The sequence below is a fragment of the Lolium rigidum genome, chromosome 1, assembly GCF_022539505.1.
Source record: "Lolium rigidum isolate FL_2022 chromosome 1, APGP_CSIRO_Lrig_0.1, whole genome shotgun sequence".
In the NCBI taxonomy this organism is placed as follows: Eukaryota; Viridiplantae; Streptophyta; class Magnoliopsida; order Poales; family Poaceae; genus Lolium; species Lolium rigidum.
The window spans coordinates 96,144,061-96,157,242 of record NC_061508.1 but is presented as its reverse complement, the minus strand read 5'-3'; the positions used below and the strand labels follow the sequence as shown (position 1 = coordinate 96,157,242).

Genomic DNA, 13,182 nt, shown 5'->3' with positions numbered 1-13,182 from the left:
ATTTTTGCTCCCATTAAATTGTTGCTTCCCACATGTGCTAAGTTGCATACCCATTATTTTTAAATTGTATAGCCATGGTGCTAAGTTGTATACATCTGTCTCTAAAGTTGCCTACCTCTACACCAGAGTTGCACCAACTTATTTCAAGAACTCGCATCAACTTATTGAACAACTAGAAGCAACTATAGTCAACATGGCATCTCACTTCTTTACGGGATTTTCTGTGAGCAGCTCATATGTATCTTATGTTTTTAAAACTATTTTTTTTTGAAAAGGTGTTTTATATTAATCCGTTAACACATAATTTGTTACAATCATTCAAGACGGAGTTCGACGCACAGGTCGGAACTACACCTTGTAAAACACCTCCACTCAACACTCTACGGCCTAACTAAATTGAAGTACCCGCCACCATTGTTTTGTCTACCATTAATACCAAGTCCGCTAGCATCATTGTTTTGAAGTTGCGCAATATTTGCTAAGTTGTGTTTATCGATAGTAAATTGTTACACATGTGCTAAGTTCTATTCCATCGCCATGGATTCATCTCACTAGATTCTCTCCGACCGTCAATGTACACCGATTTGGACGGCCCGCCCTACCCATCTTTCTAGAGCTTTGATCCGCCACTGCTCGACATGCATGGCTCTGCGGAAGGCTAGGCACCCAATCCTAAAGTGGCATCCTCTTTGGCTTCTTGTAGCTCACGTTGTGCTTCGTGTCGTGGTGTTGTGCCTTCTATTTGTTTAACATTACAAAAACTACATGGTTTAGTTGTATCCATTATTAGGTTAAGTTGCAATATGTACAAGGTTTAGTTTCATCTACAAGGTTCATGTTGATCGAGGTGTAGTTATACCTAATTTGTTTCTTCATACATGTGTGCTAAGTTGTATTTTGGTCGGTGGTTTTATTGATTCCGCATATCACCTAAGTTGTATCTTGCACATTATAAATTGTTCACTCGCATATTTCCTAAGTCGTGTTGGTAGGAGGTATATTGCTTCACATGTGTGCTAAGTTGCATACCCACTATTTCTAAGTTGTATACCCACTATTTGTTAAGTTCAATATACCCACTATGGTTAAGTTGCATCCATTGTCCAATGTAGTTTCACCACGTCTAAGTTGTGTACCACCGCTACTAAGTTGACTAGAACCATTATCGTGAAATTACGTACCATCATCGCAAACTTGCATGTCCATGCGTATAAGTTATGTACCTTTAATACTAAGTCGACTACAATGATTTGGTGTGATGTAGCGCACCATTGCCATGAAGTTGGCTACCGATATGTTTAAGTTGCATTATTTAGTATATGAAGTTGTATATTGTTAGTACTTATTTGACTACCTCGAAAACCAACTTTCCAACAATAATATTGGTATTATGAAGTTGCGGACTATTATTGTTGAGTTGACTATCTCGAAAACTAAGCTGCCGACAAAATAGAGAAATATAGTGAACTTGCAATATCGATGTGCCTAATTTGCATACTAGTAGTACTAACTACTAAGTAGGCTAGCATCACCGTTGTGAGGTTGCGTACCTTTTTCATGGAATTTCCTACAATTGTCGCTAAGTTGTTTACTATTTTGTTATTAAGTTGTATATTCGTTGGTACTAAGTTGTCTGGTTACGAATGATACTAGAAACTATGGTGGGCAAATAATAGTGCAATGTTGTAAGTCTCATTACCATAAGTCTGCTATTTTTGCTAAGTAAGTATGTCTCATAAACTAGGTTGGCTTCAAATATTAAATAAATAGTGTAAGCAACTATTTGTACGGACTTGGTTTGCTACAAGAGTAGAGTTGGTTTTTCACAATAACTAAGTTGCTTTTCGATATTATTTTTTGTCGAAACATATACATATGGGATCTACTTTTGAAGATCTCGTCGCGAGAGATCTAACGGTGAAAACGGATCTCTATTTCGACAAACGGTTTGAAAGTTGTGACTTTTCTTTAAAAAAATACATAACATTAAATGCACGTGTTGTATCTCCTGTGCAAAACTTTCCAATTTTTAGGATGAGTGCTTGACTGGACTAATTAGCATCCGAGTGCTCCCTAGCCATGTCCTAAATTCTTTGGTATCTCTTCCATTCTCATAAACTGCACAAAACATGGAGAAATTTCGGCCACCGTCCGATCGAGATTAGGCGGTTCCAATCGATGGGGCACAGTAGCGGGTTAGCAGCGATGATTTACAGAAAAGACCCTACTATTGAACCGACGTTAAAAAAAGCCCCGAAACTGGATCTCGCTCGCACTGGATTCAAAAACACCTCCGCATTTTGGACCGGTCCCCCAGTTTCCCCCAATGGCCGCTCCGCCGCCGGTGCTCACCCTGGCGGTGGAGAAGGGCCCGCGCGCCGGCGAGACCCGGCAGTGCCGCGCGGGCGCCGCTCTCCGCGTCGGCCGCGTCATCTCCGGCAACGACCTGGCCGTGCGCGACGTGGGCGTGTCGCAGCGCCACCTCGCCGTCGAGTTCCTCCCGCCGCCCGCGGCCCGGTGGGCCGTCTCCGACCTCGGCTCCTCCAACGGCACCTTCCTCAACGGCGCCCGCCTCGCGCCCTCCGTCCCGGCCCCGCTCTCCGACGGGGACCTGATCGTCCTCGGCGAGTCCACCAAGCTCGCCGTGTCCATCGCGCCCGATTCGGAGGCGAAGCCCGCCCCTAGGCGCTCCTCGCGCCGCGCGGCGAAGGTGGTGGAGGAGGAACCGACCCCCGCAGTCATCCGCCGGAGCACACGGAAGAAGCCGGGGGTCGCGGCGGAGCCCTCCGAAGCTGAGAAGGAAGGGCTGGACGCAGCGGCAGTGGTGGTGGAGGGAGAGAAACCCCAGATGGTTACTCGCCGGAGCAGACGGAATAAGGCGGCTGCACCCGAGGCCCTGGACGCGGGCAATGAGGAGATCGAGGAGGCCGCAGTGGAGACACGCCGCGGTAGGAAGAAGAAGGCTGCGGAGCCCCCTGAACCAGAGAAGGCGGAGGAACAGAAAGAGGAGAAGGCAGCGGTGGCCACACGCCGCACGAGGAGGAAGAATGCTGAGCCCTCTGAATCAGAGAAGGGAGAGGAGGGGAACGATGCAATGACTGCCGCCCCTCCACCAGTGCCTCGAACGACAAGGTCCAGAAGGGCTCGGGGAAGGGTTACAACGCCTTGTGCAATGGAGACTGTTCCCGAAGAGGAGGAGGAGAGAGAGGAGGTGGTTGCACCGGCAGAGGAGAAGGGTGATAAGGTGGCAGCTGGGGGAGGAGTGGAAGGGACCGCCAAGGCATTGGAGGAAATGCCAGTTGCTCCAAGAGGGCGGGCACGGAGAGCACCAAAAGCTATGACAAATGCTCACTGTGCTGCTTCTGACAATGTCGATGAGGAGGTAAAGGGTGGTGGAGAAGAGGAAGAGGATGGCATGAGAGAAGCGATTGTCAGTGGAGGAAAGGTCGGGGATGTGGAAAATGCAGAGGAGCGTGCTAGGAGAAGCAGCCTGGAGACCATGCCAGTTGCTCCAAGAGGGCGGGCACGAAGAGCGCCAAAGGGGATGACCAATGCCCAGTGTGCTTCTTCTGACAATGTTGGTAAGGACATAAATGGTGCTGGAGAAAAGGAAGATGATGGCAAGATGGAAGCTGTTGGCAATGGAGGAGATGTAGAGGATATGGAGAACACCGAGGAGCATGCTGGGAGAAGCATCTTGGAGACCATGCCAGTTGCTGGGAGAGAGCAGGCACAAAGAGCGCCAAAAGGGATGATCAATGACAATGTCGGTAAGGCGATAAATGGTGCTCGAGAAGAGGAAGACGATAGCAAGAGGGAAGCGATTGTCAGTGGAGGAAAGGTAGGGGATGTGGAGAATGCGGAGGAGTGTGCTGGGAGAAGCAGCCTGGAGATCATGCCAGTTGCTGGGAGAGAGCCGGCACAAAGAGCGCCAAAGGGGATGACCAATGCTCAGTGTGCTGCTTCTGACAACAACAGAGCTGAGGAGATAAAGGATGGTGGAGAAGAGGAACAGGGTGACAAGAAGGAGGCAGCTGGCAATGGGGGAGATGTAGAGGATGTGGAGAAGGCAGAGAAGCGTGCTGGGAGAAGCAGCCTGGAGACTATGACATTGGGGGAGTGGTTTGACCGGATGGAAAAGTACCTTCCAAGAACGATCAATGAGGCTGCTGATGAGATGATAGCGACTATGGAGGAGAAGCATCGACGAATCATTGAGTACATTTCGACGATTGGAAATAGTTCCAATCCTTCTTGAGATTTACGATGACAATGGTACCTGGAAATAGCATTGAAGACAACATTTAGCCGCATGTTTTGCAAATAGTAGGTTTGAGGTATTACCATCATTAGCTGGGTGATGATCACATCAGAAGTTCCCGAGAAATCTTACCTTTTCTGTTCAATAGCTGCATGGCTATGCTAGTACTGGTAGTAGGTTAAAGCATACAAATGGAACTATGATGCATCCTGTAGGTTCACTTCTGATCAGATGCACTAATATATCCTGTTCTTCTGGACAACGTTGTATCAGCTCTTACTGTGAGGCAACATTCCCATGAATAACTTGTTCATAGCCCTGAATCTTCCTATGAGATCACTTCTTCCGCTGCTAACAGTGAATTGGATGAAACATAATTTATAGGAAAAAGTCCTGCCTAGGGTTCTCATATTTCTCTCTTTGCCTACTGATGTTATTCCAAACCCCACTCCCACTGCCCAAAAAAGACTAAAGTCCGAGTTGTTCTTTTTTCATTTTTGTTTCATTTTTGCAGAGATAGGCCACCTTCACGGGAAATCTGGAAACCGTGGAGATTCCTGTAAAATTTTGGCCTGTCTGTATTGGCCGTGTCAGCACCTTTTTCTTTCAAAAAGTATCCAAATCCACGCTTGCAATGATGGGCAGCAGATCCTGCATTTTGATCTTTTATCTTCAGAATCTAACAGGGGTCTTCATACTATAAATGAGCTCAAGCTTGCCTGAGGATGCTTTGTTTGTTAGATGAAAACACGATCATTTCTAAATAATCTACCCTTATATTGCTGATTGCAACTCCGTCCATGCCTTTTAGGAATAGCAGAAAAGTTCAGTTAGGAATTAAAATCTTCTTCTAATAGTCTCAATCACTTCTATGAAAAACCAATTGTTCCTTTATCACAGCTCTGGACTCAAATCCTATTAACCTTTTGCCAATACTCTACAATATCAGCGCTTCAGAGGTATCCATGAATTTTTTTGAGGAAACATGTATCCATGGCTTGACAGGCATGCCAACTTGATTGAACCAATTTCTTTTTATTCTCTGTTATGTTTGCTGTGTAATTCATGTACTCCCTCCGATTCATATTACTTGACGCTAATATAGATGTATCTAGACACATTTTAGTTGTAGATACATCCATTTTAGCATCAAGTAATATGGATCGGAGGGAGTACTTACCTCCAAAGAAATGCTGACATGTTCTTTGTGCAACTTAGCTGAATTGCATGCTGATAATCACTGTCAAATTCTTGAAGTACAGTAAATTTATAATTCTACCTTTTTTATTCTTGTCTAATTGAGTCCCCTATTGATTTTCTATAAGCATTTCCAAATGAAGTAACTGATCAGTTGTGAGCAAGGTGTTGATTCCAGAGAGAAATCCTAATTAGGAAGGAAGGTATAAGTAACTGGAAGAAGAAAGAAGTCACTGGAGCTTCCTGAAAACCATTTGGGAAGACAAGACAGGAATGAAGTACAAATGAAGCAAAGCTCTAATCCTCCTCAGATAATTTTCCCGTGCCCCTCTCCATCTGCAGTAACACATTGCTTCATACCCTACTTATAGAGGATTGTATACCAACTTAGCTCTAAAGTTACAAAGTGTGGAGAAAAACTCTGAAAGGTGAGAATTTCTATTTGCCTTTCATCATCTTGCCGTATTGAAAGTCTCAGTGCATCCTGAAACCTGAATTACTTCTTCAAAATACTGTATTCCTTTTGTCCTGCTTTCTAGCTCTGCAGACTTTTGATGCAAATTGTGCAATTTATCCTAGTTGTGCCGTTATGGCCTGTAGTTCCAGCTTATACTCATCAGGCAGTGTGGTACAACCGATCTACCCAGTATGGTTGTTAAGGCAAATAGAGTAATGACTAAGATCAGCATATCAACAGGTTGCATATCCTAAATTGCAGAATGTGGTAACTTCAACTAGACACGAAACAGAAGTATTATCATATATCTCTCTCCAAATTGAGCTGAAATTCTATAAGACAATGGGGCTACCCACTTTAACTTCATTTCATAATACTTTTTGCTTGCAAGATTGCTTTGTCTATATAATTTGTGTGGCAGGTGAGCCGACGTTCTTCATAAGTCGATTTTTCTCCCCTCTAGTTTTCCATTTTGTGGGAATTGCATGCTCTTATTCTTATTCATATACTTCTAGCCATGGCTGTCCCACAAGTTGACAAGAAAATGCTTGGTGAACTTGAAGTAATGGGATTCCCCGCCATTCGTTCAATTAGGGCGCTCCATTATTCTGGTAAGTCTGTTTCAATTGAGATTAGATGGTAAAGATCTTCTATTACATAGTTTCCAATTATAGTTAGGCTGGCATTCCATCAATTATCAGTTTATCACTACAGGCATTTGATTCTATGGTCTCACCAATTATAATTGTACTGACTGCTGAACCATCGTACTATTTGTGTTTCTTGAAATTTTACAAAGTAAATGAATTAATTGCAAAGCTATGCAACACGTTTCTTGTAAATATTCATTTTTCTTCTATATCTTGTTGAATGAAATGGAAAAATGTTCCAATGTCTTTATCAGGTAATTCCAATCTTGAATCTGCGATAAATTGGCTTCTGGAACATGAAAGTGACCCAGATATTGATCAGTTGCCATTGGTAGGTTATTTCTTCATAACGCAATCGTTATTTGTTTATTCTGCACCCACTTGATATACTCCGTTCTCAATGGGGCTATCCTGTAAATACATAACTGTGAATTGTTTTCTCTGAGATTACAGCATTCAACCATTTCTACTTTTGTTAGATGCTTAAATATGAAGCAACTTACATGTTGGTGTATGTCTGTGTAGCAGTCTGTAACCTAATGCTCTGTAGTGCTAAAATCCCAGTAAATTTCCTTTATTCTATGACTACATTTCTGCATTGTCATATCAATTGTTTTTCGAAGCTCTTGTTCTGACTTCTGGGTACTCCTTGGATGTTTTAGGTTCCAAGAGAAATCAGCATTGAATGTGGTGACACATTAGACGAAGTGAGAAACAGCGCTCAAGTAGTGAGGTTAGTTTTTTCCAGACTGCTATAGAAAAGAAAGTATGAAGATGTTGCTTGCCTTTTCCCAAGAGCCTAAGTTTTTGGATGGAGTGGTTTTATATATAAAAAAATCAATATGATATCAAAACGACCATGAGTCCAAGACTTGACTGGGGGACCCTAGATACGAGTGGGAGTGCTGAAGAGTATATTTCCCACCTTTCCCCAAGCGCCTAGATTTTGGAATGAACCGGTTGTTGCACTTGACAATCCACAACATTTTCCCTTTATGTTTGTCATCCTGCTATGCCATACCTCAAGGAAAAAACTGTTGAGTCGGGGATTGTTCAAGGGAGTGAACAGCCTTTTTAAACCTTCTTTGTTTACAAAATAAAATAGCTGCTAGTGTGCCATTAATCCTCCCCACTTACTAAATTAACAGTCTGATGTCATGCACTGGAAAAATGGAAGTTGCAAATGAGCATAGTATTCCTCTTAACTAGCATTAGTATTTTTTTTTGGGCGAGGGAACTAGTATTAGCATGTTCATTAAGAAGGCAAGTCATGTGTCAGAGTTAAATACTCACTTCCTCTGCTTTTTATGCAAGGCTTGTTATGCATCAGAGTTAGATGCTTAGTCCCTCCGTTTTTTATGCAAGCCTGCCATACATTTAAAGATTTAACCTTCACAACATATAGATCATAAAAATGTGGGTTCTACACATAAAATTAATATCATCATAAAATGCTGTTCAATATGAATCCAATAGTATCACTGTTGTGTGACATAACTTACATGCCTTATATAGTCTGTAAGTCACTTAGTCAAACTTCAAGCTTGGAATGCGTGGGTAACTTGCATAAAGTAACTGAGAGAGTATTATTACAATTTACTAATATCCATGAAAAGCCTATGTACCGGTTGATGTTTTGTTCCTTTGTTATGCTATTGAGTATAAAAATGCATCATCGGCTTGGGCATGGTTTTCTTGCAGGACTCATGCACAGGAGAGAAAACAAGAGGAGCAAACTGAAGCTGGAAGTCAGAAGGTGCCAGATAAACATTCTTTGTAATTTTTGACATCTCAGTCCTTTCTAATCATGTTAGCATGTTATGGTTAAGTGAAGTCTTTTTGTCATTCACGGAACCATTACTGGAAAAGATTGAACCAGGTGGAAATTTACTTCAATTCTTTTGCTCCATTTTTACTCACAGCGTAGACTCAATAAAAGATTTCTCATACCACATTGAACTAAAAATATTATGTCTGTAAACAAGATACAAACACACATGTTTTCTGTTGACCTTGTTTCAATGTTCTTACACCATGTAATACTCTAGTCAAAGGTTGAGTAGTAGGTGCCGCATCCCAACCACCTGTCATTTCACCAGCGTTTTATTTTCTGCCTCACCTAACCCAGGCTAGTGTTTTGTAGTTCATTATCTTTTGTCACACCCGTACTTCATTTACCAGGAGACTTCACTGGTGGAAAGAGAACTACATGCAGATGAACACAGAGAAGAGGATAGAAAAAGGTGTGTACCTTGTTTTGAATAGATACTGTTCGGTGAGCTGCTTGCATTTTGTTTGATATTTCTCCAAGGCTGCAACCCTCCTGCTCTTTGCAGGATTTTAGCACTATACAAGTCCAAGCGTGACGAGGAAGAAAGAGCAAGAGGGAGAATCCAAAATCAAGTCCAAGAGGATAAGGTATGACAACTTCTCCATGCTATTAAGAAGTAAAGATCATAACAATGTAAAAGGGAAAGAGCAAAAATGTGTTCCTTTGGTTTTACTTATCACATTTCAATGTAGCAGCTATGATGCAATTACTTCATGTTGGCCCCATTAGAGATGAATTTCATGTTGGCCTGCACTGTTCTCTGTTGGGATGTTAAAGTGTGCGCTGGTCGGGAAGCCCTCTTTGTTGTATCCTGTCGCTTGTCCACCATCTTCCACTGTGTTGAATACTGCATGCAGTAGTACAGAGGAACACTGTTTATTAAAAAATAATGACACATCAACATGAGAACCATTTAACTCGATTTTCAACAAGGGAGTCAATTACAACACATCCTACATTGCGTTAAGTGTTACATGATAGAGGATGATAAAAATTATAACCTACTATAGTTTTTAATGAACAACAGCTCTGTGCTAATATTGCGATGTTCTTGCAAAAGTATTTGTTGAGCTCTGTTACATATTCTACGACCATTATCTTTCATGTGTAATTTATTTGTTGTTTTTTGAAGAGGGAGAGGATTCAAGCTGCTAAAGATCTTATGGAAGCAAAACGGATTCTTGAAGAAAAACAAAGAAAACGGTTGGTTTCGTATGCAACCCATATACCATTTTCAACTCAAATGTACTCATTGCGAAAATAATATTTAAAGCAGCATGATGGAAAGTCAAAAAGCAGAACGAGAGGAGGAGAAAAGAGCAAGAGAGAGAATCCGTCAACGTATAAATGACGATAAGGTCCCACTGATTCTGAACTACCTAATATTTTGGTCCTTTGGTATTTCATTCCATCTGCTATTTTCATTTCAATGTTTGACAATGGTTCAGTGAATGTCATGCAGTCCTTACTGTCACTTGGTTTCCATATCGATAAAGTTACTGCTATATGCCTATATCTTGCCTCCGCAAACCCACAGCTACATGCAATAACACATCTTTTTTGTGTGTGGACATCTTCAAATTCAGCCTAAACTAATCTGGTCTCCTTGAAATGGAACAAGCCTATCATGCAATGATCAATTATGTCGAGTGCAATTAAAATTTCCTACATGTTCAACTGGGAATTTCCCTGTGTTACTCATTTGCTGCTACTTTTCTTCAAAACTTTCAGACTCAGCGAAATAGTACATTGCTTGTTGTACTCTGCTAAAAAGCCCTAAACTATTACCCTCTATGCAGGCAGAAAGGAGGAGAGGACTTGGTTTGCCGCAGGAAAATACAGTAGCATCAACCCCGATAGTAACTCCCAAAAAGGTCTAGAGCCCCCACATAGTACTACATCTCATGAGCAAAACTACGACAACACACTCCTCACCCTTTTTTGACTGATCAGGTAAAACCTACTGAACCTGTTGTAACATCGGAACAACTGAAAGACTGCCTGCGCACTCTGAAAAAGAATCACAAGGTAAAATGATCGTCCTGCATATATGATTTATTATCCATTGAGGTGTTAAAAGATCTTGATTACTATTCCACGCGCTGCTGCACTACTTCTGTCAGTGCAGATAACTGAAACTATACTTTCTGCACTCCAGGATGTTCAGTTTCTGCTCTGCATCATGTGCTCTTTTAGGCTTATGTTTTGTAGTCTGGGACTTGGTGTTCCATTTTATTTCCCAGCAGTCTAATGTCAGCACCCTCTTAGAATTCAGCAGTTTGCTTGTGCAAAGACATACGAAACTCTATAACTCAATAACCCCTCGCGTTATGCGGATGCCAGAAACCAATTGACGTGTGTTGTTTGCAAATTTATCTGTAGGATGACAATGCTAGAGTCAAAAGAGCATTCCAAATATTGCTGAAGATAATCGCCAACATAGCAAAGAACCCAGAAGAGGAGAAGTTCAGAAGGATTCGACTAAGCAATCCTGTTTTCAAGGTAACTACACAACGTGATACAGCTTCTTCTTCAGAAAGCTGCTTCAGTTCATCCTGAACCTACCACTTCTGCTTTTAACAGGACAAGGTGTGCAGTCTGCAAGGCGGCGTCGAGTTCCTGGAGCTGTGTGGGTTCCAGAAGCTGAGGAACAACAGCTACCTGTACATGCCGAGGAGCAAGGTCGACGTGGCGCTCCTCAATGCCGCAGGGGTTGAGATCGCGTCTGCCATGGAGAATCCCTACTTCGGTCTGCTCTCCAAGTGAGCGGGACAGCCTTCATTCATCTCTGCATCACATTAAGAGCCCATCTACTTCGTACAAGCTTCGTGGTAATGGAATGGAGTACCAGCGAATGGACGGCACTGTGGCGAATGGATCTCGTCGATCGGATCTATCCCCTGTTGCCGGCAAATTATGTAGTAGTACCACCATAGCGCAACATTGCATTCCAATAAATCCACTGGGTTTCTGGCAACAATGGCCTGGCGTTTCTCATCTTACCAAAGAAAACGGTGCGTGATTGCAATTGTATTCGCGAATCCTCATGCAGGAGAAATCAAATCATGGCATTTACAGTCATGTTCGTGCTCGTTTGTGCTTGACAAGGAAACCTGTTTGCCTTAACGATGGATCACTGTTGCTCACGGAGCAAAACATTGAATGCCTTTTTTTATCCGGGTAGAGGAGAAGGGAAATCAAAAGGACCCTGTCCTGCTCGCATGCTGCTGTCGGCACATGACATGCTTTGAGCTTTTGTTTGTGCACCTGTACTGTACTTTCGAGCTTCAATTCTGCATGTGGAGGGACCGTCCTAGATTCAGAAAGCAGCAGCTTCTTGATAGCTGCTGCTGAGAGCATCCCCACTCGTTGGCGCTCCCCACGCCCAAATCTGAACGAAACTACCGCCGGATTGGACGAAATTAAGTCGTGGGGAGTACCATATTTCCAGTCGTCCACCCGGAGTTCGGCGGATAGAGTTTAAATTCAAACAAATCGCCGTCCCGCGCTACAAGTACGGGCAGTTGATCGGCAAAAGGAGCAAAAGGATCAGCCACGGATCGGCGATCGGAGGGAAATTACACGGAGACGAGGCTCGTCGGCGGTCCCGGACGGCACGGCGGTGTCCGACGGACCGGTTTCCTCACACGCCGTGGCCGAAGCGGCTGCGGCGGGCGACGATGAAGCGGCGGCGGTGGACGTCGAAGCGGCCGCGGTCGACGAGGTAGATGGTGAGGTAGACGAGGTAGGAGCCGGCGGAGACGACGTAGTGGCTCGGAGGATGTCGTTGCGGTGGCCCTGGTACCAATTCCTCGTCTCCTCGTCCATCAGTTCCATGTCGCCGCCGCCCATGAGGAACGCCAAGTCTGTGTTCCTCTTCTTCGCCGCCACCGTCGTCTTCATTAGGGCGATCTGGGCGCCTTGGTTGGCGAGCATCTCCCGCCACCTGCCGTCGAACTTGTCGTTCCTCCCGTCGGCGTGCGATCTCAAGTCGGCCCAGCACTTGTCGATCGACGCCTGCATCCTGTCGGCGGGATTGTCCGTCCGTTTGAGCTCTTTCCGCTTCTTCCGGCCGAGCTCGGGCGCCCTTCCGCCGCGCAAGCCGGCGGAGCGTCGGGGTTGTACTCGCTCGGTCTTGCTTTTCGAGAGGGACGTGCGAACTTCCTTCCACTTCTCGCACTTCTCGAGGCGGGCGTAGACGTTGAGGAACTTGAGCTGCAGGCCGGTGTCGTCCGTGTACATGTCCAAAGCTCGGCGCAGGCTGGGAAAAAAGAGCACGGCGATACGGGTCAGCTAACGACGATGTACCTCGGTGGTGTAGGGCCGGCGGATCATACCCTTTGCTCCAAGTCGTGGCCGCCGATCGGCCGTTTGTCGATCTCCTCCCGTACGCCGTGCCATTTGCTGCACGCCGTCCGCATGATCCCCCAATGGGTGGCCATTGCCTTGTCTCCCCGGTACACGTTCATGTTCGTCTTGTTGAAGTAGGGATCGACGAGCTTGCGTTCCTCGTACGCCCGCCTCACTCGAAACCGGTATGTGTCGAACGACCGATTGGCCCCGATTATGCCGTTTGTGGACACGGTCATCCAAGCTTCGGCGAGGCACTCCTCTTCCTTCGGCGTCCATTTGATACGCGGTTCGGCGGGTGGCGAGTCCTTCTTCCTCTTCTTCTTCCCCTTCGACGGAGTTGGCGGCGGCTTCAATTGGCTCTTCTTCTTCCTCGCCTTCTTCTTCGACGGCTTGGCTTCCGTCGGCAACATCCTCCCGATGCTCGTTGCGCGCC

General features: G+C 44.6%; 1 protein-coding gene across 1 annotated transcript; it reads left to right on the top strand.

The window, feature by feature from the left end:
* Positions 1 to 5,776: 5,776 nt before the first annotated feature.
* LOC124678186 (UBX domain-containing protein 1-A-like) lies at positions 5,777 to 11,442 on the top strand. Its single transcript, XM_047214102.1, has 13 exons — positions 5,777 to 5,886; positions 6,431 to 6,526; positions 6,820 to 6,896; positions 7,228 to 7,298; positions 8,267 to 8,321; positions 8,747 to 8,808; positions 8,902 to 8,983; positions 9,529 to 9,599; positions 9,673 to 9,754; positions 10,196 to 10,270; positions 10,350 to 10,424; positions 10,779 to 10,898; positions 10,980 to 11,442. The coding sequence occupies exons 2-13, from the start codon at positions 6,433 to 6,435 to the stop codon at positions 11,160 to 11,162; spliced, it is 1,047 nt and encodes a 348-aa protein (XP_047070058.1). The 5' UTR covers positions 5,777 to 5,886; positions 6,431 to 6,432; the 3' UTR covers positions 11,163 to 11,442.
* Positions 11,443 to 13,182: the final 1,740 nt, after the last annotated feature.